The 27,806-nt window shown below is 40.1% G+C and overlaps 1 protein-coding gene across 3 annotated transcripts in view; it reads left to right on the top strand.

The window, feature by feature from the left end:
* ARHGEF9 (Cdc42 guanine nucleotide exchange factor 9) overlaps positions 1-27,806 on the top strand; it is a 405,711-nt gene that overhangs the window by 314,874 nt on the left and 63,031 nt on the right. For all 3 annotated transcript variants that reach the window (XM_083159288.1, XM_083159287.1, XM_083159289.1), the window contains one exon: positions 23,146-23,325. In XM_083159288.1, coding sequence (XP_083015414.1) covers positions 23,146-23,325 — 180 coding nt within the window. The remainder of the gene's footprint in view (positions 1-23,145; positions 23,326-27,806) is intronic.

Raw genomic sequence — 27,806 nt, 5'->3', positions numbered from 1 at the left:
CTTTGCCTTCTGCAAACATATTTGTTTTCGGGGGTTTTTCAACCAAATATGATTCTTTTACAGTATATTGCTTTCTGCTGTTTTACTGACTAAGTCACATATCTGGTCATATGGTAGGCGTGTGGCCTTATGTTACTTGATATTATTCTATTTTTGGAGTGTACAGTATTTGAAAATATATAAATAATAATTAATCCTTTGAAAAAAAACAAACTAATAATTATATTAATCCAGTGGTTCCCACACTTTTTAAAATCAAGACACCCAAGAGTATCAGAATTTTATTTTGCGGCACCACTCAGTCGTACATTTCTTATTGAGAAGCGAAAAATATTAATAAGTAAATTGTAATTATATGATTTTGTGAAAAATCCATTTCAGTGCCGCCTGTTATCTCACACTTGGCTTGTGTGGCTCAATGTGGGAATGTCTGTGTGTATATGTGTATATATATATATATATATATATATATATATATATATATAGATAGATCATGGGTCCTCAAACTGCGGCCCTCCAGATGTTGTGAAACTACAAATCCCAGCATGCCTTGCCACAGTTTTGCTATAAGGGAGTGTTAAAACGGTGGCAAGGCATGCTGGGGTTTGTAGTTTCAAGACATCTGGAGGGCCGCAGTTTGAGGACCCATGATATAGATAGATATATATATATATAGATATATAGATAGAGAGAGAGATAGATGTGCGCTCTATTCACCACTTAATAACCATACATTGGTACATAAAATGTATATTTATTCAGATTTACAGTATAAATGAAATAGTTTTTCAATAAAAACAATGGCAATGTAGAATCCGGATTCAGATAAGGTGTTATTCAAATGAATGACAGGAAGAAGATCCGACTTCACAACAGATAGACTTCTTTAGCAAACGAAACCCTACGCGTTTCGTCCCTTAGGACTTCATCAGGGGCAAAAGATGATGATCTGAATATGAATCTAAATGGTGAAAATGTATATAAGCCGTAAGTGATATAATAAAACATATATATATTTAAAGGTCCCTATTAGGAGGGTGGTGAAGATGGGGGGCATCTTAGCATGGAAAGTGGAGGAAGGAACATAGATGTGAGGAAGTTCCAGTGGAGAATGGATGTGAACAAAAGTCCGGTGGGATGGTGAGGCAGAGAGAAAAGGCGGAATATAAAAATGACGGACGTCCCATCTTAATATGGGATAGCTGGAGAATCTAGAAGGAAACGGATGTGCCAGTGATTGTATATAATTGATTACAATATACGGAAAGTGTGAGACCAAATAAAGTGAAAGATGAAAGACTAGGTTAATACAGTAAATCTATATTCCCCTGGTGTGGGTGTAAATTACATTCAGTGATATACTAATATAGCACCTCAAGGTGTAAATTCCATTTAGTGATATACCATTATAGCCCCTTAATAGTGGGGGAGAAAAAGGTGGTGTGTATTACATACCAATTCTGGACAGTGCCATACATAAAAGTTTGTTCCAACGATAAAAGCTGGATGAAGAAGTTGGGTGGATAAGGTAACTGACCACGTCAGTTCTGGTAAAACCTCTGTCCTGCAGAGGTATAGGACTTCAAAAAAGAGGGTCCTATAGGTAAATATAGTGGTCGTTAGTGTAGTCCTAATGAATATTAAAATATTATGGGTGGGGGTCGATTCCTGGGGTTACACATACCAATTTCTGCCGATATCTAGCTTGAAGCGACAACTGCTCAACCACAGAGGTCCACGTTAGTGGTTAACACATACTAAAAATAAATATATATAGTACTTAATGGGAAATCCTTTTAACAAGTATTTATAAAAAATAATAATAAAATATAATAACAAAATATTTTGTATATGTTGCCCCAAATATCATATTATGAGTGCACCATATCACACAAGAGCAAGATAAGTACACAATAAGAGCCGATTAGAAGTTATAGGGTAACACATACCAATTTCAGCCGATATGTAGCCTGGAGTAAAACTGCTCAACCACAGAGGTCCACGTTAGTGGTTAACAAATACTAAAAATAAATACATATAATACTTAATACAAATTTCTTTTAACTAGTGTTAATAGAAAAATGTGTATGTTGCTCAAAAAGGTCAAAATGCATTGTTTCATGATGCATGCGTATCATATCACACAGGGGCAAGTTAAGTGTATAATGAGAACCCATATGGAGTTATGGGGTGCTGGTTACCATAGCCTTGTAACATTATTCAAACACTGATACAATTTGATATACCCGTAGGACCTAAATGTTATGAGCCCCAAATTAGAGCAGGCCTGTCATCTGATATATGTCATAGTCATCTGGGGTAAAAAACAATTTTATGCTGATAATTAATGACTGATAAATATAATTACCAATGTATAGTGATAACAGTACATAATTCATAATGGCATACTATGTTAAACTATGGGGTTAACATATTCAACCTTAATGAGTTACATAAGATAGTATAATAAGTCAGATGTAACAAACCAAATGTGGGTACAATATTGTCCCATTACAGAAGGCAGTGTAAACTGATGATATAATAAGTCACAGACTTAGATTTTAGGATAAGCGTAGGATCACTTTCTACACATCATACACAATATATGGGACCAATACAGAGCAACCTACCGGTGGAGAAATGATGTCCAACTCCTGTGGGTGTGCAGCGAGATCAGCTCATGGTCTGCAATGGGTTTAAATACCCTGATCTGTGCTCCGTCACTTCCTGTAGGCTAATAACTCTGATAATTGCTTAAACCATGGTTTCCAACGAGTATCAATTTAAGGGATAGACAACAGAGGGAGTCGCTGAGTGTTAGAGTATAAACTGGAGAAAACTGGGGCTGAAAAGAAGTAATTACTAAGGTAATAAGCGTACGTGGAACGCATTTCCAGGAAGCTGTGCATTCCAACTGCCCAGTGTGTACGTCCGGTCACCTGACCGCATCTAGTGAAACTGTACTGACGTCAATGGAACGCATTTCCGGGGCGTTGTGCGTTCCAAAGCCCGTCCGCTAACCTTATCTATTGGACACTTCCCAGGTTCCGGGGATCGGGTATTATTATGCCATCCCCGCTCGTCAGTGCAAGCTGGTGATGGGGATGAAATGATGTAGCGCTTGTTAGCGCCTGGCTATGGGTATTTGCGATAACAGGTCTGGATACATTACACGCAGTACTACATAGTTCCTAGTGGGACACGGTGAACTGAAAAAGGGTTCCTATGAATAAAGGTTCCTACTATGAAGAACAGATAAACTGATCTATTTAATATATATATAAACCAACCCTACATCAGAATTTATTGAAGTGAGCTGGACTGTAGAATAATGGTGACTATGTGTATTGTGAAATATTAAATATATCTATTTATTTGTATATATTAATTAGTGAGTTATGTGAGGTCATATTAATTGTATGTAGAATATAGCATCATACATAAATGATGGACTATATGATATAAGATATGATATGATACCTTGTAAGGGGTTATAAAATCCCTAAATAATTATGTGTACCCCTAAATGGGAGTGCTATACATTAATAAAGGGCTGTGAACTAAAAACGAAATTTACCACTAGTATGCTATATATGTATATATTGATAAAAATTAGTGGGTTATGTGAGGTCATTATATGTAGAATATAGTATCATACATAAATGATGGACTATGAAGATATGATACAAGATATGATATGATCCCTAAAATATTAAACCTTGTAAGGGGTTATAAAATCCCTAAATAATTATGTGTACCCCTAAATGGGAGTGCTATGCATTAATAAAGGGCAGGAGAGGAGGTGTTGTGGACTAGAAATAAAATTTACCAATGGTATGCTATAAGCCCCTTACCTGTCACACTCCCATCAGCATAAGAGAGGTGTTCCCTATTGGCCTGAATACCTCAAGAGGGATACTCTTGATGCATATTATATAGGTTTGTAGCTGAATTGGTCCCATATGTACAATACTTCATTTTCATATTATATACAATACAGAATATTATAGCAAATTTCGTTATTCTCTAAAGTGTTGACAAAGTATAGAAAAAGTTGGAATAGGGACATGATCCTAAGTCTAAATGAGAGAGAAATATAACAGCGAAAAAAAGGGGGACAGTAAGTTTAGTTATAGGAAAGAGACTATATCAACATTTTCATTGAGTCCTTTCGGTGATAAGGAATGCATGGTGTATATCCAAAAGGTTTCCCGTTTGGATAACTGGAGTTCCCTATTCCATCCTCTAGGATTGGGTGGGATGTGTTCCAGGGCCGTGAACACAAAGTTCTTAACATCTGGTGTTGCGTTATGTTTTTCCAGATAGTGTCGGGGTAAGTTATGTGACGTTAGTTTGTTTTTAATATTTCTCAGGTGCTCCTGAATTCTTAACTTGAGCATCCGTTTGGTTTTCCCTATATAATACATGCCGCATCCACAGGTTATTCTGTATATGATGAATTGTGAATTACATGTACATGGATGATTCAGGGAATAGGTTTTGTTTTCCGTGGTTTTCCAACTGAATGTTTGTTTCTCAATAAATTTGCAGCAGATGCACTTCGTGCATGGGCTGCATTTTATGATGTTATTCAGAAAATGTTTCTTTGGTTCAGGTTTATCAAGCCGCAATTGGCTGGGTGCCACTATACTTTTTAAATTGGGTGCTCGTCGATGAACGACATTTGGTCGTGAGGGTAACGTGGGTCCTAGAATGGGATCTTTTAATAAGATGCTCCAATGTTTATCCAGGATTTTCTTAATAAGGTGATTCTCTTTGTTGAATTGCGTTATGAATGGACGGATTTGTTGTTTATTCTCCTTATGTTTTTTGTTTTGTAAAATTTCCTTTCTGTCCAGATGTGCTGCTTTCATCCTGGCCTCGTAGACTTTTTCAGAGTTGTAGCCACGTTCTATGAATCGATTTGCCAAGGTCTTTGATTGCAGCCAGTATACTTCCAAGTCGGAACAGTTTCTTCTCAGTCGGACGAATTGGGCGTAAGGTACACCGTTGATCCATCTAGGATGATGACAGCTGTTAGAAGGTATGAAGCTGTTAGCATCTACCTCCTTGAAATAGGTCTTCGTGCTAATGATTTCTCCAGGAATTCCCTTCAGTGATAGATCAAGGAAGTCTATCTCCGTTTTTTCGACCTTGGTGGTAAATTTCAAGTTAAGATCGTTAATCTGAAGGTATTTTTGAAATTCAGTGATACTGGATAGGTCCCCATCCCAGATGAAGATTAAGTCGTCTATATAACGTTGAAAAAACTTGATGTGTGGTTCAAATTTGGAGCCGTAAATATAGGTATCTTCCCAGACCCCCATCAACAGGTTGGCATAAGATGGGGCGAACTTCGTCCCCATCGCGGTTCCGTTTGTTTGGAGGTAGAAATCCCCATTGAATTCGAAACAGTTATGTGTGAGGATGTATCGAATACACTCAATGATGAAATTTCGTTCTTGTTCAGATGTTTGAGGATCTCTTGCTAGTACCGTGTTGACTGCTTGCATTCCCTTCTGGTGGGGGATTGAGGAATAGAGGGCCTGTACGTCCACTGTTATCCAAAAGTAGTCTTCTTGCCAAATTATCTCTTCAAGTTTTTGTAACACACTCGTAGAATCTCTGAGGTGTGACTTATTCAAGACTACATATGGTTGTAGTAAAAGATCTATGAAGTGAGATAAATTTGCGCTTAGGGATTGTATACCTGCTACAATTGGCCTTCCAGGGGGTGATTGTTTGTTTTTATGAATTTTAGGTATATGGTAGAATATTGGCATTAAAGGGAACTTTACATACAAATAGTCGAATTCAGTTTTGGAGATTAGATTATTTTTTACAGCTTCTGTGAGGATTACACAGAGTTCTTCCTGGTATTTGATGGTCGGGTCTTCATGTAACTTCATATATGTATCAGGATCGTTGAGTATGTTGGCGGCTTCCTTAAGATAGGCCTCTCTAGTTTGTAGAACCACAGCTCCTCCTTTGTCCGCTCCTTTAACTATGAGCTCTTTATCCTTTTTGATGATTTTTATGGCCTCTTTTTCTTTGATACTCAAATTGTTATTATATTTATTGTTGACTATTTTCATTTTCCTGAAATCATCACAGACGGAGTCGTAAAATAAATCAATGTAGCTTCCCCTTGACTCCACAGGGTAGAACTTAGACGGTGGGGCTACTCGAGGTGGGATTCTGCTATTCTCCGTTGATCCGAGAATGGGGTTCTTAAGGAAGTGCCTCTGTAAGGTCAAATTCCTAGTGAATTTATTTAAATCTATGTAAAGGTCAAATTTGTTGACATGGGAATCAGGAGCGAATTTTAAGCCTTTACTTAAAATTGAGATCTGTGTTTGAGGTAGTTGCCTTTCAGAGAGGTCAACAACCCCTGTTTCTGTGTTAGTTGGCTGAATGTGGCTTTTCTTTTTTTGTTGGGGCTTCTTTCTCCCCCCTCTGGAGCCACGTCCTCTCCATTGAATATTCTCTTTGTCCCTTGTGGGGAATCTATCTGTTCGAATAACTCCTCTTCTCTTTGTAGGATGGGTCGGTTGTGAGCTCCTCTTCCATCTAAAAAATGTTTAGTATAGTGCTGGTTTGGTGATGGTGATCTATACCCTCTCGTGTAGTTATGATCTGACCCATTTTTCTCCCAATATTGGGGTTGTTTACTTGGACCTGAATAGTCTCTACGAAATCTGGGACCTGAATGGTCGCGGGGGTTGCGGGGTCTAGGACCTGAGTGGTCTCGAGGGTTACGAGGTCCTGATCTGTCTCTTCCATTTCCACGGTATGTGGTATAACCTTGATTATTGTTTCCATACACCGGTTGTTGCCATCTACTGTGGCCTTCGTTCCATTGTCGGTTGTATCTATATATATATATATCTCCAAAGCCAATAGTGTTTTCTAAGTGCCCAATGTGTTCATATGTAATTTTCATAAAAGAAGAACAATCAATATGTACATAACATATATTTAATATTTAATAAAAATACCATAAAACAATCATAAAATAATACTTTGTTTTTACACGACTCTTTGAAGCTGGAGTAGTACATACAGCAGTGATTTTCCTTTACAGTTTATGATGGTTACCCTGGGGAATCTGGGGTAACCATCATAAACTGTAAAGGAAAATCATTGCTGTATATACTACTCCAGCTTCAAAGAGTTGTGTAAAAACAAAGAATTAATCATTGTTTTATGATTGTTTTATGGTATTAATATTAAATATATGTTATGTACATATTGATTGTTCTTCTTTTATGAAAATTACATATGAACACACCTATTGGCTTTGGAGATTTGTATAGTCCTTACTAGTAGGGGACCAAGGGCAAACGCAGGATTTTCAGAACGGGGTTTCCAGAGGGGCGGAGCAAAGCCGGGTCAGTTAAAGTATTATAGATAGACCAAATGTATATAAATAATAATAATAATAAATATATACAGATGGCGCCGGGCTTGTCTTTGCTGGGGATGGCGGAGGACTCGCCACCCGCCATCCCACCCGCCATCCCCCGCCCCGCGCCATCTGTATGTCGGAAGGGGACGCGCGTGCACGAGGTGCACGCGCGTCCCGTTCCGACGGTGCTTTTCCCCGGGTCCCCGCCGGCTTCCCCGGGTCCCCGCCGGTCCACACCGCCCCCCCGCAGCCCCCCGCAGCCCTGTCGGTCTCACTGAAGCTGGGGACGGGCAGGACTGCACCCGCCGCGCCGCCTCGCCGCCCGGCTATTGAGACGCTCGTGCGTGGGAAACGCACGAGCGTCTCATTCAGCCAGAGCGCCAGATTGCTGGCGGATCGCCAGGGACACGGTCCTGGCGCTCCGCCAGCAATAATAAGGCCGGCGCCATCTGTATAGTGGAGTGGGCTTATTATTCATAATTTTCTGGTGGGAGGACAGCTTGCTTGACTGCGGATATCTCCAGTTCTGAAAATAGATTTCTTAGATTTTAATAGAATTAAAAACTAGAGAATCCCACCTACCAAATGGTATTGGGGACTAGGGGATCAGAGTTCAGGAGGCAGAGCAATCTGCCAACGAGTATATAAAACTACATACCAGGTGTGTGGTGCTGGAGCAGTAACCAGCTGCTGGAAGGCTGATATCTCTGGTTCTGGGAACAGTAGAGACAAGCTTCTAGTGTCTATCAAAGGAGGAGAAAAACTCTAAGTCAGAAATAACCTGAAATATCTGACTGGGAATAGCAATTAACAGGCTTGGATGGGGACCACTGATATGAAGTCAGATATCTCCGGTTCCCAAGGGCTGATTTTTAAAATTCTTGTACCCCTGGAAAGAGGGGACCATCAGCTTTCAGCCTAGGGTCCTTAGACTCCTGGGGGGGTTTCTGGGTACTCAGAAACCCCCCCTGCGTGCGCTACTGGGGACTTATTGTTTGAAGCGACCACCATTGGAATTTAGCACAATTTTGGAGATTTTATATATAAATATATATATATATATACACACAATTTTTTTCTAACCAGGCCATGGCGTCTGATTATGTCACCCAGTGTACTGCAGCAAAACGCATGGGAGATAGTATAGAACACTGTGGGACAGGGTTTAAAATCAATGTCATTGATGTGATGCAATACTTTAAGAGTATTATTATTTTAATATATTAATTAGGCCCATTGCACGGTAAGTGCTCAGTCTTCTGTCATTCAGTAGGGTGTCAATGTGTGGGTGTCATTGTCGCATCTTTTTTATTTTTTTTGTATACACGTACTCTTAATTAAACTGCTCTTGTGACATCAGTATATGTTTTCAAAATAAATTGCCAATTCAAAAGGCAATAACAGTATCATACAGTAAATGTTCAGGAAATCATGGGAATGTAATACAAGCAGGATGACTTGTAAGTGTATACACATCAATAATAATGTGGTAAATAATCTGTCCCAAATCTCTTATAGCAGATTCCATTGTATTCAGTAACTTCATGTGAGAAATCCTGCCCATACTGTATTTACACATTTGGAAAGAATGAGAATGATGGAGAGGTAAAGCAAGTAATGATTTCACCTCAACATACTCAACTTTACTAAGATGTAATCAATACTGGCCATGGTCAGACCAGAATTGTACAGATTGACAGGACCAGCCATCACAGTACAGTCATTCAATCAATCAATAGGACATACTGTATATATTTATAGGGATTTTGTTTTTCAAACGGACTAGCGCAACTAATTAATTCATTATATGCAGCAATACATACATACATACATACATACATACATACATACATTACATTGGTTATTGCTGTCTTACCATTATAAGACCTATTTTGCGGAACAAAGATTACTGTGCCCATTATTTTTATGTTTTTGAGTAGGTGGACCCATTGCAAGCCCCTGGTTACAGCTCTGTATATGGCAATGCAAGTAGAACTGTTGTCTCACTATATTACCATTAAATTGTTTCCTTGGGCGTGATGTAAATAAGGCCTCATTTTATTCAATGATGTGAGTAATTGTATTCATTCTCTTATGTTTAAGGCATTGAACACAGTTCACTCATGCCTCACATCAGATTTAATATAATGTTGCTGGCGGAAACTTAGCTGTGAGGACCTAAATGTTTTTATAACATAATTATATATATATATATATATATATATATATATATATATATATATATATATATATATATGTAGTAATTAGAGGCAGGCACAACCATTTGAAAAGATGCAAAAAGTTTTCTTTATAAGGTTCAAAAAAGCGTAGCAGATACAGTCCATGTCAAATGAATTTCAAAGCTTGCATATACTTAACAATCGGCAATAGCAAGGATGCATGGTGGTACTGCATACAGCCGCATAGTCAGAGCTGCTCTGCTGTATGCAGTACCACCATGCTTCCTTGCTATTGCCATTTGGGTGATCCTAGCCTCCAAATACATCCTTAAGTTAAGCGATTTTATCTCATATATTCTTTCATTTTTATACTTATATTTATATGCTTGTCTATATATTGTCCATATTGTTTTATTAAGAAAATTCCTCTTTTTTACCCCTTTGAAATAAATTTATTATTTTTATAAGAATACCTCTAAAAGATTTTTTCATTCCAGATCAGTACCTCTTTTTAATCTGTTTTTAAACAATTAGTCGCCGCTATCTTTATCCATTGTCTACATTTTTCTATGAGCAGCTTACCACTGTTTTTTTCTTAAAGACTGGCAGACACCCTTTATTGAGGGAACATTGTTTATTTATTGAAATTTGGGTAAACACAAGTGGCGCTTCTCATCCAATCTTCACAAACTATATATATATATATATATATATATATATATATATATATAGATATATATATAGATATATCTATATATATATATATATATAGATATATATATGCATTAATAAAATGCTTGACAAAGATGATGGATGTAGAAGATACTAGTGGGGTTAAGATCCATTACAAATATGGTGATATGCCCCATAGACAATAACGGGACTATTACATTTCAAGACTTTGGTCCTTACCATGTTTATACCTAATTTAATGAAAACATTTCAATGAATCATAATAACCTGTAATATTTATCTTGTATGCAGTAAGAAATATAATCTTTTTTACCAACATTTTTATGTGAATCTATATAACAAATGTGAGGGACACTGGTATTTTTAGCAGATATTTTGCGCAGAGATTTACTCAAACGGTTAAGATCCTTCTCTACTACAGTGATAAGTGGAAAGGTCTTGTCGTTGATTTTTTTTTCCTGATACTTCTTGAGTTGACTTTTGCACATTTTTTTCTATCATTTATGCAGGATCCTATTACTTTATCTTCTAGGCTTGATATGGGGTCTAACATGGGTCCCTTTTTGACAATGGTTTCACGTTCTCATTAGAGAATATTTCTTGAAAAATAAGTATTTACTTAAGACTTACTCATCTTTACTCACAATATTAGTGACAATTTAGTACCATGGTCGCCATCTAATGCTACATTTGTAAAAGGAATGTTTCATATGAATCAAATACTGTATGACCAACAGCCATCAACCAATTCACTATGTGGATATTGAAATATACTTTGAAGGTAATACAATGCATGCCAACACACTTTTAAAATTGAGTAGTAGTCATCACCCAGTGCCTCTGATAAAGGGTTTTCTTTGTTCATAAGGTTTATGCATTTATACATTAGTGTATGGTGAGAAGCACAGTCATTTGCATACATTGGGTAAATCAAAAGGCTTTAGCCTATTTGTCTGACCATTTCTGTCTGTTTTCCATGTTTGGGAGCAAACTGTCAATTGTTATTTTCTCCCAGAAATTACCAGATTTTCACTCCAATCAGTGAGATTGGAAAGATTATTTTATAGTGTGTATCCAGTCTAAGACCTAAATTGACCTTATGAATGAACCTTTCCCCAAGAGAGGGCACAAAAAGCACAAAAAGAAATATCATATTCTGACAAAAAAAAGCTTTATCGCTTCCATAATCTGAAACCCTGAATCCACGTGTGTTAGCAGATACTACAAGAAAAATACCAAAGGATAATAGATTTTCTACCATGCCTTCATGGAACATCTGCCTGCATTAAAGCACTGTTGGAACAGACTGATCTTGCATCTTCTGAAGCATTGCAATTGACCAATATTGTACTACAGGAATATTGTTATTGTAAGAGTGAGAGAAAATCTGAAGAACAAGCTTTGAGCTGCAAGATAGACAACTCAAGTGACATTGTAAAAGGAACTTTTCCATAATGTTTGCCTACTTGCCTACTTCTGAAAAAGCATTTCAGGGAGATAGTGCAGGTGCGACCTAGAAGCATGGCATGTAGGGTTACATCTGACTTACATCCAAATGTAGATGAGCCCCAAAGCAGTTAAAAATGCTACTGTACTAGTAGAAGAAAATACACTGATATGTATCAGACCATGTTCATGTATTGTGTTTTATAAGTTATAAGTGGCCATGAGAAACATTATTTAAAATGCATGTAGCCATATGGATCTTTGTGCTTCATAACCAATGCAGAGAAATTCCTTGATGATTCCATTAGAATGTATATATCTCTGATTTCCTTTTTTTCCCCCAATACAAATGTTACATCTGCATAATATGGGTTAGGTGAAATCAGGGAGATTGCTACACTCTTCAGGGAGACCGGGAGATTGCTACACTCTTTAGGGAGACAGGAAGATTGCTACACTCTTCAGGGAGATTGCAACACTCTTCAGAGAGACAGGGAGATTGCTACACTCTTCAGGGAGACAGGAAGTGTGCTACACTCTTCAGGGAGACAAGAAGATTGCTACACTTCAGGAAGACAGGGAAATTGCTACACTCTTCAGGGAGAGAGGAAGAGTGCTACACTCTTCAAGGAGACAGATGCTACTATTTCAGGGAGTCTCAGAATGCAGGAGGGTAGGCAGCTCTGGTACCTTTATATGGATTTTCATACCTCACATGTCACCATACATCATTTCTAAAATGTACTATGCATGCTGTATTTTGCAGTAATTCTATATATTTAAAACCAGAATATGTATTACCTGTTATCGGCTTTATATGATTAGATATTATGGATGCTAAACAATAGTTGTGAGGGTCGAGATTTTGGGGATATGTATAATCCAGTTCTTTGCACTGTCTAAAATTGATTATTTCCATAAACTCACCATGGGGTATCTTTCATGCATGACACTTCAAAATAACAGCACTTTAAACCATTAACCACTTAAAAAAGACACGGACACAAGAGCTGGCATTTCAAAGTAATGTCAAATTTATGGATTGACAAGTTCACTATTAGATCTGACTATGGCCCTTATTCAGATCTGATCGCAATACAAATTTGTTCTCAAAATGGGCAAAACCATGTGCACTGCAGGTGGGGCAGATGTAACATTTATAGAGAGAGTTAGATTCGGGTAGGGTGTGTTGAAACTGAAATCTAAATTAAAGTGTAAAATTAATGCAGTCAGTATTTACCCTGCACAGAAACAAAATAACTCCCCCAAATCTAACTCTCTCTCTCTATACATGGTACATCTGCCCCACCTGCAGTGCACATGGTTTTGCCCATTTTGAGAACACATTTGTACTGCAATCAGATCTGAATAAGGGTCTATAAGTGGTGGCAGCACTAAAGAATAGTCAAGGGTAACATAAATACACACACATACCGAACAGCCACTGGTGATCAACTCTCCAACTGGCAACCCGCCCGTGCAGGTGGTGTAACCCATCTCATGTCCAGATCGATGGGTTTAATGACATATAGCAATGTCGGGAGAGAACACTCACTAGCTACTTAAAGCTAATACATATAACAAGCGACCTTTCTTTACTGCCACCCAACATAAAACATAGGGATGGGAGGGAGGGAAAACACACAAAGAGGACTGTTAGATCACTTCCTGCCTCCTTCTAACTGCTACCTCCTTCCCTCTTGCACCCCATTGGCCAATGCTCCATCATCAGATCTCACAGTAAACTAAAGGCCCCCATACACTAGGGCAACTTGTCCTGAGGACAAGTCGCCCCCGACTTCCCCCTGAGCTTCCCCGGCAGCTCCCCGGGGGAGCTTGATAAGATTGGCACTTCATGTGCCATTTTTTACATGTGATAAATCGTCTCGATTTATCACATGTAAACCCGGGGAGCAGGGGGGGCTGCAGAACAGGGCTGCTGATGGGGGCCCTGCTAAGGCAGCGTGCAGGGGACGCTGCGGGGGACAGTGACAGAGCCGGGCAGGGGGAGGCGGGAGCTGTCAGTGCTGGAAAAAAAAGCCCATACAATGAATGGGCAGCCTGGGATTGGCTGAGCGCTCTCTCAGCCAATTGCTGACTGGCTAAGAGAGCGCTCAGCCAATCACAGGCTGCCCATTCATTGTATGGGCTTTTTTTTTCCAGCGCTGACAGCTTTTCCTGCCCGGCTCTGTTACTGCCAACTCTGTGTCCACCGCAGCGCCCCCTGTCTTACTAGCAGCGCCCCCCCCCCCCCCCCACACACATTGACGGCTCCCTGCGGAGGTAGTGCAGAGACTGCCGGCGCGGCGGGAGAATAGAAAGAAATCTTATTCAAAAGACTTGCCGGCCGCTGATTGGCTGAGAGCTCAGCCAATCAGCGGCCGCCCGGTCCTTTGAATAGGATTTCTTCCTATTCTCCCGCCGCGCCGACGGTCTCTGCTCTGCGACGCCTGCGGTCCCCACCTGCACTACCTCTGCCGGGAGCCGTCAATGCGGGGGGGGGGGGCGCTGCTAGTAAGACAGGGGGGGCTGTATATAAAGATATATCGGATCTGAACATCGTGGGTGCTAAAAAGCACCCATGATGGCTCATATTCCGATATATCTTATGTTCTGCAGGTCCGACGCCGTGATCCGATCCGATGCGCGCGGGACCGCGCATCAGATCAGATCAGATCAGATGTCAAACGCATGCGATTTTGGGCCGATTTCACCCGATTTATCGGCCCAAAGGGCCGAAATCGGATGAAATCGGCCGAAAATCGCATAGTGTATGGGGGCCTTAACACTAGCTACTTAAAGTGACAGCATCTCCAGAACCCTTTAGTGGTTTATGTAACCTCTGTGCTTAGTCAGCCATCAGTTTTCCTTAAATTTATACATTTTACAGAACTATATTCTATATAGCTCTTAGCTATACATTTATAGGAATCCAATTAGCAGCCAATTACCTGCGAGGACGGTTTCAATTAACGGAGTTTAGCCTGCGTGTTATTGCCACAGAGGTGCACTTTGCCTTGCAGCATCTGAAACTGCAAGGGAAAGTCAGGGATAGGAGGCAGCTTCTAGCACCAATTTAGAGGGTTAGTGCGCATTAACCCAGGGTTTACAATGTGGGGGAATTGCTGTTTAATTGAATCTCTCTGATGGGAAACATGGAGTTTTGACCGCATGCCATCACTAAGAAAATAAGAAAAAAAGGAAACCATGCATGTATATGTACATATTTACACCAAATTAAATTAGTAGGGCACTAGCACCATTAGTAGTGCACCATTGAGTATGTGGTCTTAACGCTTTCCAATAGGAAAGGCTTTTTTCTTCTTTAAATAGAAAATTAATTAACTTTTATGCTTGCATTTAATAATTATTTTCTTCGCTATCTTTTATAAAACATTGCCTCCTTTCTAGAATATTTCTGGAGAAAAAATTGTATGTGCGCCACATGATCATACCTTTTAACAGGTCATTTAAGAGGGCAGTGAAAGATATCTCTGTGCACAAAGCAAAGACATATACACTCATAGGCGAATCTAAGGGGTGGTCCGGGGGTGCAATGGACCACCCATTAGACCACCAGCCGCTTAAAATTTAAAGAAATGACAGCCGGGCAGAGAGAACTGTGTGCTGCCCGGCTGTTTAGTCTAAGGAATTGCTCGTTGCCAAGGGGGATGTCTCACGTCTCTGGACGCACCTAATTGAAAGAAATTACAGCAGGGCGCAGAGCGATGTGCGCTGCCCGGCTATAGTCTCTAAGCAGTGGCATTGATATTTTCAGTTTTCCCTTTGGACCGCCGGCAGCCAATCAGGAGCGGCATTGGTGGTATTGAAAGCCGCTCCTGATTGGCTGCCGGACCCCAGCGCGAGAACTAAAAATATTGATGCTCCTGCAGAGACTACAGCCGGGCAGCGCACATCGCTCTCTCTGCCCGGCTGTCATTTATTTCAAGTAGGTGAGTCAAGTGGCGTGTAACATCCCCCCCTAGGCAGCAAGCAATTCCTTCCCAATTCTCTGCCCGGCTGTCATTTCTTTAAGCTAGGTGCAGTAGTATGACATCCCCAAGCAATTCCCTCCCCCCCTTGGCATCAAGCTAACCCTCCCCCCTTGACAACGAGCTAACCCTCCCCACCTTGGCAATGAGCAATTCCCTTCCCCCCTTGGCAACAAGCTAACCCTCCCCCCCCCCCTGACAATGAGCTAACCCTCCCCACCTTGGCAACGAGCAATTCCCTCCCCACCTTGGCAACGAGCAATTCCCTCCCCCCTTGGCAACAAGCAATTCCCTCCCCCCTTGGCAATGAGCAATTTCACTCCCTCTTGGCAGCAAACATGTATTCCCCCATGGGATCGAGCATGAAGCCCCCTTGGCATAGAGCAAGAACCCCCTAGCAATGAGCACATAGGTAAGCGGCACTTATGTGTCAAATATGTAATGGGCATAACATTTTGGTTATATAGTATGTAATGGGAATTATGGTGTGTGGCCTTATGTGTAATTGGCATTACGGCATGTTGAGTTATGTGTAATGGGTATTACGGAGTTGGCTAAAATGTAATGGGCATTACTGTGTGTGGTCTAAAGTGTAATACCACGCCCCATTTTGTGATGCCACACCTCCATCCCATGAGGCCACGCCCCTTTTTGCTGCACGGCTTCGCCCCAAAAAGGTCCGCCATACTTATAAATTTGGATTTGGGACCACCCATTACCATAATTCTAGATTCGCCTGTGTATACACTGTATGGCTGTACGTCTTGCTATCTTCTGCACAGCTGAGTGAGATAGGTGGAAAAGATATTAAAGTGGAAACAGAGCTCAGATGGGCATTCCATACCTTTCTCATCACTACTGTACATCATGTGCCATGTGCCTGTGGTTGCTAAAGGAGTCAGATAACATTGGCAATTACAAAATTGTCAATAACAGTCTAAGTGAACAAACCAAGAAATAAAGGTGACTAGTATCATTGCTCTTATGGGCTTTCACAGTAAACCTAATTTTTTTGTGGTGGTGTTGCTTTAAAAAATGCAAATGTGGGGTTGTTACTGCAGAAATATAAAAACAGTAGACGGCTATAAAATTACATTACAAGTAAATGTACTTACTACCTGTAAGTGCTTTAAAAGAAAAATCGTAATGTTCATTTTTGTAATGACGGTATTATTATAAAATATCCTGAGTTTATCATTTCTATAGATTTGATAACGTGAGAGAGGTGTAACCCAACTTCCTTTGCTGAATCAGCCTGGAAACACCTCCGAGTGTCCCAGAATCCTGCTGCTTCCTGACCTTTCTTTGCCTGTGTATTCATCTGCCGGGGATCCCATGGCTAATGGCTTCTGTTTTATTGCCATGCGAAAGTGCGAACTAGCAGCCAGCATAATTATAAAACGCTGCAGAGGTCAGAACAGCCTCACACGCTAGTATCTCCAGGACATTACAATACTGAATCTCATTCCATGTGACAGTAAGACTAAAACACAGATCCAGAGCAGTTATTTTGGGTTGTTGGATGCTGAATGGAAGATTACTTAACACAAATCAGAAGTCTCTGATATGGTTTCTCATTCCTACTGTAAACTCAGATGTGTCATGGGTTATTGTAATACTTATGTACCCATAAAACATACCATATATACCAAAGGTTTATAATCTTGTATCCCGTCGATGGATCAGTGGTGTCTAGATTGACCGTCTTATGGTCAACCACGCTCAGACGAAAGTTGTTTGCGCGCCCCCTACAGAAATAAGCCCCTTAATGGAGCAATTCAATGATTGCTCTGTTTGGGCGCCCATCAGTATTGATGCACCCAAAGGCATCAGGTTTACCCAAACTACAGACTTTGAACATTCTTCTTCTGGCACCTCAGGAGCCTGCAAGAAAATATATTTCACCCTAAGGCTAACAGGTGTCTAAACAAAGCATCAATTGAATAATTGAATTGCTTCATTGTGTGCTCCCTAGTGGAAGTCACAGGGGAATACAATTGAATTACCCCCCCCTTAGAGCAATCCCTCAAGCTTGTATTAAGGCAGCTAAATTGTAGAACATTATTTTATCTCTTTGCACTGTGTTCAGTCATGGTACAACTTCTTATAAATTTTTTGAATCAAGAACGGTTCTAATGAAACACTTTTCAAATTACACTACTTTCAGCCCTTTCTCCTGTGTACATTTCCATTAAAGATACTGTCCTAAAAATGCAAAAGGGATTTCAACTGTTTGTACTGAAGGAGGGCAGTAATACCGTACTGTTCAGAACTGCAATGGTAAGTCCAAATAATGCTGATTAGCATAGTCTGCCAGGTGCCGGATGAGTTACCGACAGTCAAGATTCCGATGGTTGTTTTTCCGACATCGGAATCCCAACTGTCAGTAGCCACAGGCTATTTTCCCTTGTGGGGGTCCACTACCACAGAGCCTGCAGTGTGGTGAGCACAGCAAGCCCGCAAGGGGCTTGAATGTACTCGCCCCCCTGTCAGACTCCTCACAGTCGTGATTCTATTGTCGGAGAAACGACCATCGGAATCCTGACTATAGGAAAGCTGTACCGTGCCCATTGTACCATCATGATTTAATGGCAAGTTTGAAGTTTTGGGGGACTTACAGTATCAAAAAGCAGTTTAAGAAAGGAAAAATGTTGAGAAAGGAAAGAATGTTGCATATCAAAACCTATACTTAATAAAACATTTAACATCTTTGGGAGATCCTGGAGAGCAGACACTTTGGATAATGCCACCCCATGCCCATTTTACAGAGTATAGTATCTGCAGTTTTACAGTATACCTGCAATATCTCAGAGAGGATCCATGTACCAGGGCGGCCAGCAGAAATGATGAAGCACTATAAAAATGAAATGGACAGGGTTCTTGCCCACTTATTGCTGTGCACCCTGTACCCAAATCATGATTGTCCCGAGTGTTTTGTGATTTTGATAAAAAGGATTGTTTTTTTAAGATAATACTTTATAAAGTAATATTATTTTCTCTTAAAATGTAATACGATATACAGTGCCGAGATTCTTTATAGGATTCAAAACTAAATTGCCATGTAGTCCCTCCATTGACCTCAATATCCAAATGTGGCTTTATCATATTTACTGTACAATCCTTTTCTCATGCCCACACGCTGTATGTTTGATTATGTCCTTAAATCTTCCACAAACATCTTTGCTCTACATCTTCTGTACCCTTCTTCAATGTCATCTTTCATCATATGAGTTTCTGGGGTTATAACATCTGTCTGACATTGTTACAGTTACTATATATATACATTTGTTGATCTCTAAATTTACAGCAAGTTTATTTGGGTTTGTGTGCAATGTATTAAATTTTGCTATGTTATGCCCCTTTCCCACTGCAGGTCTAAAACAATAAATTGCTGATTTTTCAGCGCAATTTACCGTTTAAGGCTGCATTGGGAAAGTGCCAGAGTTGAAATACCGGTTAAAGATAACTGGTATTTCAACCCGTTTTAAAAGCAGAGTCCTACACGGTTAACCCTACCGACCAGTCAGCCAGGCCAGGGGTCCTGGGGGAGTGGGGACCCCCCCCTCCAGGACTTACCTGACCAGGCTGAAGCCTGGTGCTGTCCCCGGTGGCCCTGTGCGGTGGCCACCGGGCTGATCATTGTGTAAAAAAATAGATGAAAAACCTATTGTTTTAAACTGTGGAACTATGAGTCCCAGCAAGCCTCCCCCGCAAGCTGGGACTTGGAGAACCACAAGTCCCAGCCTGCGGGGCATTAAAGGGCCTGCTGGGTCTTGTAGTTCCACAGTAAAAAAAATAGATAAATAAATACACACTGACACATTATAAAAATAAAAGTTTAATACATACATTATACAAACACACTGATACTTACCTATCTTGAGCCCGTAGGTAGGTCCCAGGGTCCGATCCGGTGCCTTGGTTCCGGGGCCTTGGTTCCGGGGCTGGTCCGGGTCCGGGGCTCCAGGGCTGAAGAGTCCGGGTCCTGGATCCGTAGTAATCCACAAGGGTACCTGGGGAAAGAAATCCTACTCACCTGTCCTCTGGCGTCCACCCTGGCATCTTCACTTCAAGACGCGCTGCTCCCGGCTGCTGGTACCCGCTCCGCTCCGCTGTATACTAGAGACGCAGAGATCCTTCTTCCTCTGCGTCTCTGCTCAGAATGAATTCTGGCCAATCAGGAGCCGAGAAGTTTCAGCAGTGGGAAAGCAGCATCAGAGTGCTACAGTTGTACATAAACTGTATGCTGTATGCTACTCTTTGTAAACATACATTATGAAGCTGAAGCAGAGTTGCAAGTCAGGTGTAATTTCTTCCAAACTTGTTGCATGGAACTAAATGGATATATTTGCTTTACACTGAGTTGTGTCTGGACGGCCCCTATCTGAAGGTTTGGTTTCATAGCCATTATCATTGTCTTTGCTTGCATGCCCCAGATCTATTACTGGTGCAATAGATAGGGATGCAGTTAATATGCTGGCAGTTGGGAACCCAGTGGTCAGGATGCCAACGCCCAGATCCTGACTGCCGATATTACTGCCAAAATCACAGTTAACAATCAAGGGGCTAAAAACGTATAGTAGAGATGTGTTATAAACTACCCAACATAAATATGGAGGAGGAGAAGGACCTCTTGCTACAAGTGGGAAAAGCAGCCTGCTTAGGGGACATTATTATTATTATGGGCAACTTTAACTACCTGGAAATTAATTGGAAAGATAGGTCAAGTAGAACTGCTAATTAAAATGTTTTATTGGATGCCCTTAATGACAACTATTTTTAGCAATTTATTGAAAATCTAACCAGGAATAATAATATCCTGGATCTCCTGATAAGCAATAATGGGGACATTCTGTTTAACAACCATAGGGAGACATTGGGGAACAGAGATCACAACATGGTCATGTTTGATTTAAATTTTAACATAGATAATTCTATTGGAGCAAATAGGGCCTTACATTTCCGAAAAGCAAATGTTTGAGGAGTCCTTAAAGGATATAGGGCCAGATGCACTAAACTTCAAAAGTGATAAAATGGAGAGTAATAAACAGCCAGCCAATCAGCTCCTGCCTGATATTTTTCAAACAGTCTGTGACATGGCAGGTAGAAGCTGATTGGCTGTCTGTTTATCAATCTCCATTTTATCACTTTTGAATCTTAGTGCATCTGGCCCATAAACTGAAAGGAATTGATTAGAGGTATGGATACTACTATAAGGTGCCAAACTTTAAAAAATTACTTCAGGAGGGCACAGATAAATTTATTACTAGGGTAAATAAAATTAAAAATGTCAACTGGAAACTGGTGGGGCTAAAAAGCAAAGTCAAATTCAAAATGGCTAAAAAATTAGGGCATTCAAAGTGTTTAAACATGGGACACCTGAATCATTTGCCGCATAAAGAATGTAATAAGAAATGTAAAAATGCAATCAAGGTTGCTAAATTAGAAACAGAACGAAAAATAGCAGCAGATTGCAAATCTAATCCCCAAAAATTCTACAGTTATATAAATGGGAAACGGTTAAGCTAGAAAAATATTGGCCGACTAGAAAAATAAGCAAGGTACCCTAGTAATAGAAGAAAAAATAGAAAGCAGAAATATTTATTGAATTATTGAATTTTTTGCTTCAGTATTTACAAGGGAAGAATATGAAAAAAAAAAGGTTGTAAAACTAACCCTGAAAATGATAGACCAGTCAGCCTTACATCCATTGTGGGGAAAATATTAGAAGGAATAATAAGAGATAGTATCCAAAATTTTAGAACAGGAGAAGGTGATAAGTAAGGCTCAACATGGGTTCATCAAAAATAGATTGTGCCAGACTAATTTAATTAGCTTCTAGGAGGAAATCAGTAAGGGGGTGGGCTTTTGACATGGTGCCTCATAAAGGTTATTAATAAAACTAGGTAACTTAGGGGTAGGAGATAAAATATGTACTTAGGTTAAAGACTGGTTGCACAATTGGGGACAGAAAGTGGTGGTAAATGGCATACATTCCAGCTGGGGTAAGGTCCAAAGTGGAGTCCCACAAGGTTCAATATTGGGCCACGCCTTGTTTAATATATTCATTAATGATATAGGTAATGACATAGTGAGTAAGATTGCAATGTTTGTGGATGACATGACAAAGCAACATAATTAAACTGGAAAGGTACTGTAGGCTGAAAGGTGGAAATGTGGTTACAGTACTTTTAAGCTAAACGGAGTTACAGTAATATAGGGAGCTCTGCAATGGAAAAGGACTTAGGGGACATCATACATGATTGAGTAATAGTGCACTATGTACAGCAGCAAAAGCATACAGAATACTGGCATGCATTAAAAGGGGAATTGATTCAAGGGATGCCAATGTGATAGTGCCTCTTTACAAGGCCTAGATGACACCACACTTTGAATACTGTGTTCAGTTCTGGGCACCACACCTTAAAAAGGACATAAATGATTTGGAACAGGTACAGAGAAGGGCAACTAAACTAGTAAAAGGTCTCGAATCACTAGAATACAAAGACAGGTTAACCAGGCTGAATATGTTTTCACTGGAGAAACAGAGGTTGAGATGAGATATGATTAGTATGTTCAAATACATGATTGGGAATCATATGGAACTGGAAGATGATTTGTTCACTAACAGGTATATACTTAGGACACGCGGGCATGTACTTAGGCTCCAGGAAAGTACAATTCTGGAACTCATTGTGGGTGGGGGTGTTTACAGCAACTAATGTTGAATTGAAATCAAACCTGGATACATTTTTGGCCACTAAAGGAATCCTATAGATGACTTACTCAAGTCAGTAGTTACAAGAAAACTCGATGGACTAACGTCTTTTTTCAACCTTAATTACTGTTACTATGTTACTTCCAGCCGGAATCTATTCCCTGGGGTCCATGGGCCCCATAGAGTGGAATAGAACCTACTGCGTGGTGAGGGCAGCAAGCCTGCTGCTGTCATTCATCCTGACAGCCGGATATCGATTGTCGGGAAATCATACTGAACCCTCTGTGACCTTTGCCTAAGTGGAGATGCATCATCTTTGAAACGTGCGCAGTGCAATAACATGTTCATAATTGCGTTCTATTATGCATCAGCCACAATATGTGTATACCTGAAGTTTATCATGATAAATATTTTGATACGTTTAATTTAATTAAATATAGACTAATCATAAATGGTGTATTGGCAAACAGTAAATTGTTTTCACCTATGTAGTGACAGCAGTGATATAAAACCTATCGATGTTTGCATCTCAGTTTAAAGCACAGCATAGATCTAATTTCATTTTAACTCAAAATATGTCCAGCGTTAAGTTATTTCCTACATCAAACATTCATTTTTTTGCAATATTAATCTTGTATTTTATTGCTTTTGCATTTGTGTGTCTATTATATATATTGATGTTATACTGTCATGTTGTCTTCATAATAGGGTTATTTAAAGCAGTGCAGGAAGCGGAGAGATATGTTCAGTGATGAACAGTTGAAGGTCATTTTTGGGAACATTGAGGACATCTACCGGTTCCAGATGGGCTTTGTCAGAGATCTGGAGAAGCAGTACAATAATGAGGAACCACATCTTAGTGAAATAGGACCATGCTTTCTAGAACACGTAAGAGTAAATGCAGAATGTTCCGTTTTATATGCAAGGCTACATCTTTTTATATCAAGGTGCACTATGCCAGCACAGTTTTAATGGGTGATACTTTCTGTTTACAGCACATTTTTTATTTATTTTAGATGTGTGACAACAATATAGTTGTTTCGATGAGGACTTTGTAGTGATCACCAAAATTTGGTGAAGCCATACCCCCTTCTCATATAAAAATAGTCCTATGAAGAAGTACTTTAATGTAAGGCTTCCCTTACAGTAGTAGACTAATGTAACAAATAACATAATGTTTTCAAACCCAACATATTTAATTTAACAAGATATAAATACACACATACGCTAAAGGACTCCTTAACTCACTCCTTGTTCCATGAAAAAACCATGAACTCTTTGCTATCTAGAAATGCTGTTTAAGTGCTTGCTGGCTCTGTAGGGATACCGCACGCCATCCATCACAGCTCAGTCAATCTATTACTCTTAGACAAAACACATTCATTTATTGCCTGGAGCAGGTGTGCGGGGATAATGTTCCACTCACTGATACTGAACTGGATACATTGTAAAGTGATGGATATTTTGTTTTCACGTATTGTACAATTTCCATAGAACATTTCCTCCCATGAGATCTGGCCAGCCTAGAGCACCCCAGCTTTGTTAGGGAACATTTTATGTAGGAATGTGCAGGTTCGGATTTACTCAGATTTACCCGGAATTCAAAACGGGATCTTATTAGCTATCGGTTGTCACATGTTTTGACTCCAAATCATGTGACAGCCGATAGCCAATAAGATCCCGTTTTGTGTTCCGTAAATCCGAACCTGCACATCTCTAATTTTATGTAGGTATTATGTCGGGAATGTCACCCATACAAAGGGGGTTTTTCCTGGATGGTTTGCGTTTGATTTTTTTGGGGGGTATATTTTTTTCTGCCGCTAAATGATTATATATATTGCAAACATAGTTACTGCATTAGCTGTCACTATAGTGAATTTTAGATTTCAAAGGCATAAAATGTGTAACAGAATGCTGAGCCTGGTAGAAAAGGAGTTAAAGATCTCTACAGGTTTTGCTGCTGCTGGAAATGGCTGTGACTCTGCTTTCTTGACACTGCCTAAATGACAGCAGCTGAGCAGCAAAATGCGCCGACCCAGCGTGCAGAATGAACATTACACTTCAGTTGACTAAATGCCCGAGGGTTTCAGCCTAGTTTAACGTGCTGTTACATAAGCCACACAGGTCTGGCCTTCATCATCTGTGAATATGTCAGGGAACGTCAAGAAAATTATAAATCCCCCTTTTTTAGATTTTTATCTACAATGAATAGATCACTATTATGTAAGAGCCTTTTGGGCACAGTACTGTTTTACAAGATCAGTCTGTATTCACTGGCATGACACTTCATTTCTAAACACATGTGTAGCCTCTGCCTCACCTTGCATGGTCCACTGATATGGCTTACATGTTCCCCATAGAGGAAGACATGTAGTACATAGTAGCACTAATTTCAGAAAACGTTTCTTATATATTTGAGGTAAGAAGCGACGACTCAGAATAGATTTAATACATTTGTATCTGTTCTCTCTGGGTCTGCTGACAGATCTGTGAAGCGTTCAGCTGAGATTGTATTTAGACTGATAAGAAAGTAGAGAAGGGATATTGGATTATAAAGAAGGAATGGTGCAGTAAGTTCATGCACTGAATGGAAATATTAACCATAAAATCTGCAGAGATTGAATTTGTTGATCTAGCATATATGATTCTGTGGCCTTAAGTACGTCATTTTATATTGCCCTGTATATAACACAGATGGTAATTGTCCTGTGTGACAAAAAGATCCACAGTTGTGAGATATGACAGACTAAAGATAGTCTTCTACTATCTTATTGAATATAGGTGCTTGTTTTTAATACGGTTCATGAACGAGCAGTACCTAGTGGAAGGATAGGCTATAGTGTAGTATCAGGAGAGGGAAGGATAGGCTATAGTGTAGTGTAGTATCAGGAGAAGGAAGTATAGGCTATAGTCAGAGTCATCTTAACAGAAGAGTGGCCCCCTCGGCAAAATAATTCAGGGGGGTCCCCAACAACAACAACTACCCCCCCCCAACCACACACCTATGTGCAGCAGTAGTGTCGTCATCCAGCCAGTGGCGATGATGGGCGATCAGGGCAGGGGGTGCCTGGAGCTAGTTGTGCTGTTTGCCGGGTGGAAAGCGCTGCTGCTTTTGAAAAGACCAGCCTTTTTTTAAATCAGCAGCGCTTCCCACCAAATAGCAATACAAGCTCCTTAGCCGCCGATTCCCGGATCCCCGCTGCCTGGACACCGCTGCCCAGACCCCGCATTATACACAAACAAAGCAGACAAGTTTAACAGGTGTTCAGCATTTTTGTATGAGCAGAAACTACTTATCTGTGCTTCAGCCACATTGGGGCACACAGCCTTCCCTCAGTTATTCTTTTAGTAGGTCACAATTGTAGTAGGTCACAGGTTTCCAGTGCACGCCCAACATTTACGAATGCCCCTACCCGCCGCCGGCATGCCCCCCCCCCCCTCGCTGCAGGCTATGCAAGTCTCTGAGTGCACCCACAGTGAAGACCTGCACATGTACATAAACAAATATGTCATCTAGGATTTGACCTCTGTCAGGTAGTGGTCAATGGGGGCGATTATATCTTTATCACACTTGATCTCTGGTCTAAAGTGACAATATATACCTATCTTCAGATATACACAGTCACAGAATGGGTGAGCACTCCTCAGCAGTTTTACTCACTTGGGGTGCCTTCCCCTAGGATTCTCCCAGCAGCGGGGTCCAATAGTAGCACTTTTGTAGGGTGGCACTCACTCCAGAAAAACAAGTCCGCTTGTGAGACTTGTTTTTCTGAAATGAGTGCCTCTAAGAATATAAGATTTGCTTACAGCCAAAAATAAGGCTGGTGCCAACCTTACATTTATTACTTGGTCATTTTATTATTAATAATTAATAATTCCTCTATATATATTCATAAGTAATTTAATATCACAATGATATATTTTATTAAAAACATCGAAAATAAAATTACACATATAATAATAATGATAATAATAGTAAAAATAAAATATATAAACATATATAAAAATGTATATGGAAAAAAAGGGGGTTAAAAACTATCACATCTATTGATGTTGTGGACTAATGATTTACTGAATATAGCTGCGCCTCTCATTGTACTAGTGTCAGCTTGCCACCTGTACTCCATCTTCTTACGGTATATGGTGTTAGTTCTACCTGTTCATACAATGCTTCTTATATGGTGTTAGTTCTACTTGTGCATACAATGCTTCTTATATGGTGTTAGTTCTACATGTGCATACAATGCTTCTTTTATGGTGTTAGTTCTACATGTGCATACAATGCTTCTTATATGGTGTTATTTCTACCTGTGCATACAATGTGTCTTACAGTATATGGTGTTAGTTCTACATGTGCATACAATGCGTCTTACAGTATATGGTGTTAGTTCTACCTGTGCATACAATGCGTCTTACAGTATATGGTGTTCTACCTGTGCATACAATGCTTCTTATATGGTGTTAGTTCTAAATGTGCATACAATGTGTCTTACAGTATATGGTGTTAGTTCTACCTGTGCATACAATGCGTCTTACAATATATGGTGTTAGTTCTACCTGTGCATACAATGCTTCTTATATGGTGTTAGTTCTACATGTGCATACTATGTGTCTTACAGTATATGGTGTTAGTTCTACATGTGCATACAATGCTTCTTATATGGTGTTAGTTCTAAATGTGCATACAGTGCTTTTATTTGGAGTTAGTTCTACTTGTGCATACAGTGCTTTTATTTGGTGTTCTACTATAGTTCTACGTAACATCAAGTAGTTTTTAGATGGTGTTTGCTCCTACCTTAGCATATAATGCATCATACTGTATTTGGTGTTAGTTGTCCCTGTCCAGGCAGTGCTTACACAGTAAGAATGGATGACATTAGGTATCAATCCTAATCCTGTAGCTATATATATATATATATATATATATATATATATATATATATATATGTGTGTGTAGATATATATATATATATATATATATAATATATCTACTGGATTTAGGAATGATACCTTATGTCATCCATTCTTACTGTATATATACCGTATTTATCGGCGTATAACACGCACTTTTTTCCCCCTGAAAACAGGGGGAAAAGATGGGTGCGTGTTATACGCCGATATGCGTGCTATACGGCGGTAATTTCATATAATAGGTGCGCGCCAGTGGTGTCCAGGTGTGCACCACTGGCGCAGCACCTCTACCCCACACCTCCGATCAGCTCCAGCCCCCCCCCCTGTCCCTGTGCTCCGGCGATCGGAGCTTCCCCGATCCCCCCGGCCCGCCTGTCACTTTACAGTGACGTCGGCGGCAGGCTCGGGTAATGTCGGCCAGGCTCGGGGGGACTCGGAAGCGCTCAGGCACCCGAGTC

The sequence above is a fragment of the Crinia signifera genome, chromosome 9 (assembly GCF_055691185.1).
Source record: "Crinia signifera chromosome 9, ASM5569118v1, whole genome shotgun sequence".
Taxonomy (NCBI): domain Eukaryota; kingdom Metazoa; phylum Chordata; class Amphibia; order Anura; family Myobatrachidae; genus Crinia; species Crinia signifera.
Note: the sequence above shows the minus strand (reverse complement) of the source record. Positions and strands in the feature narration are given on the sequence as shown.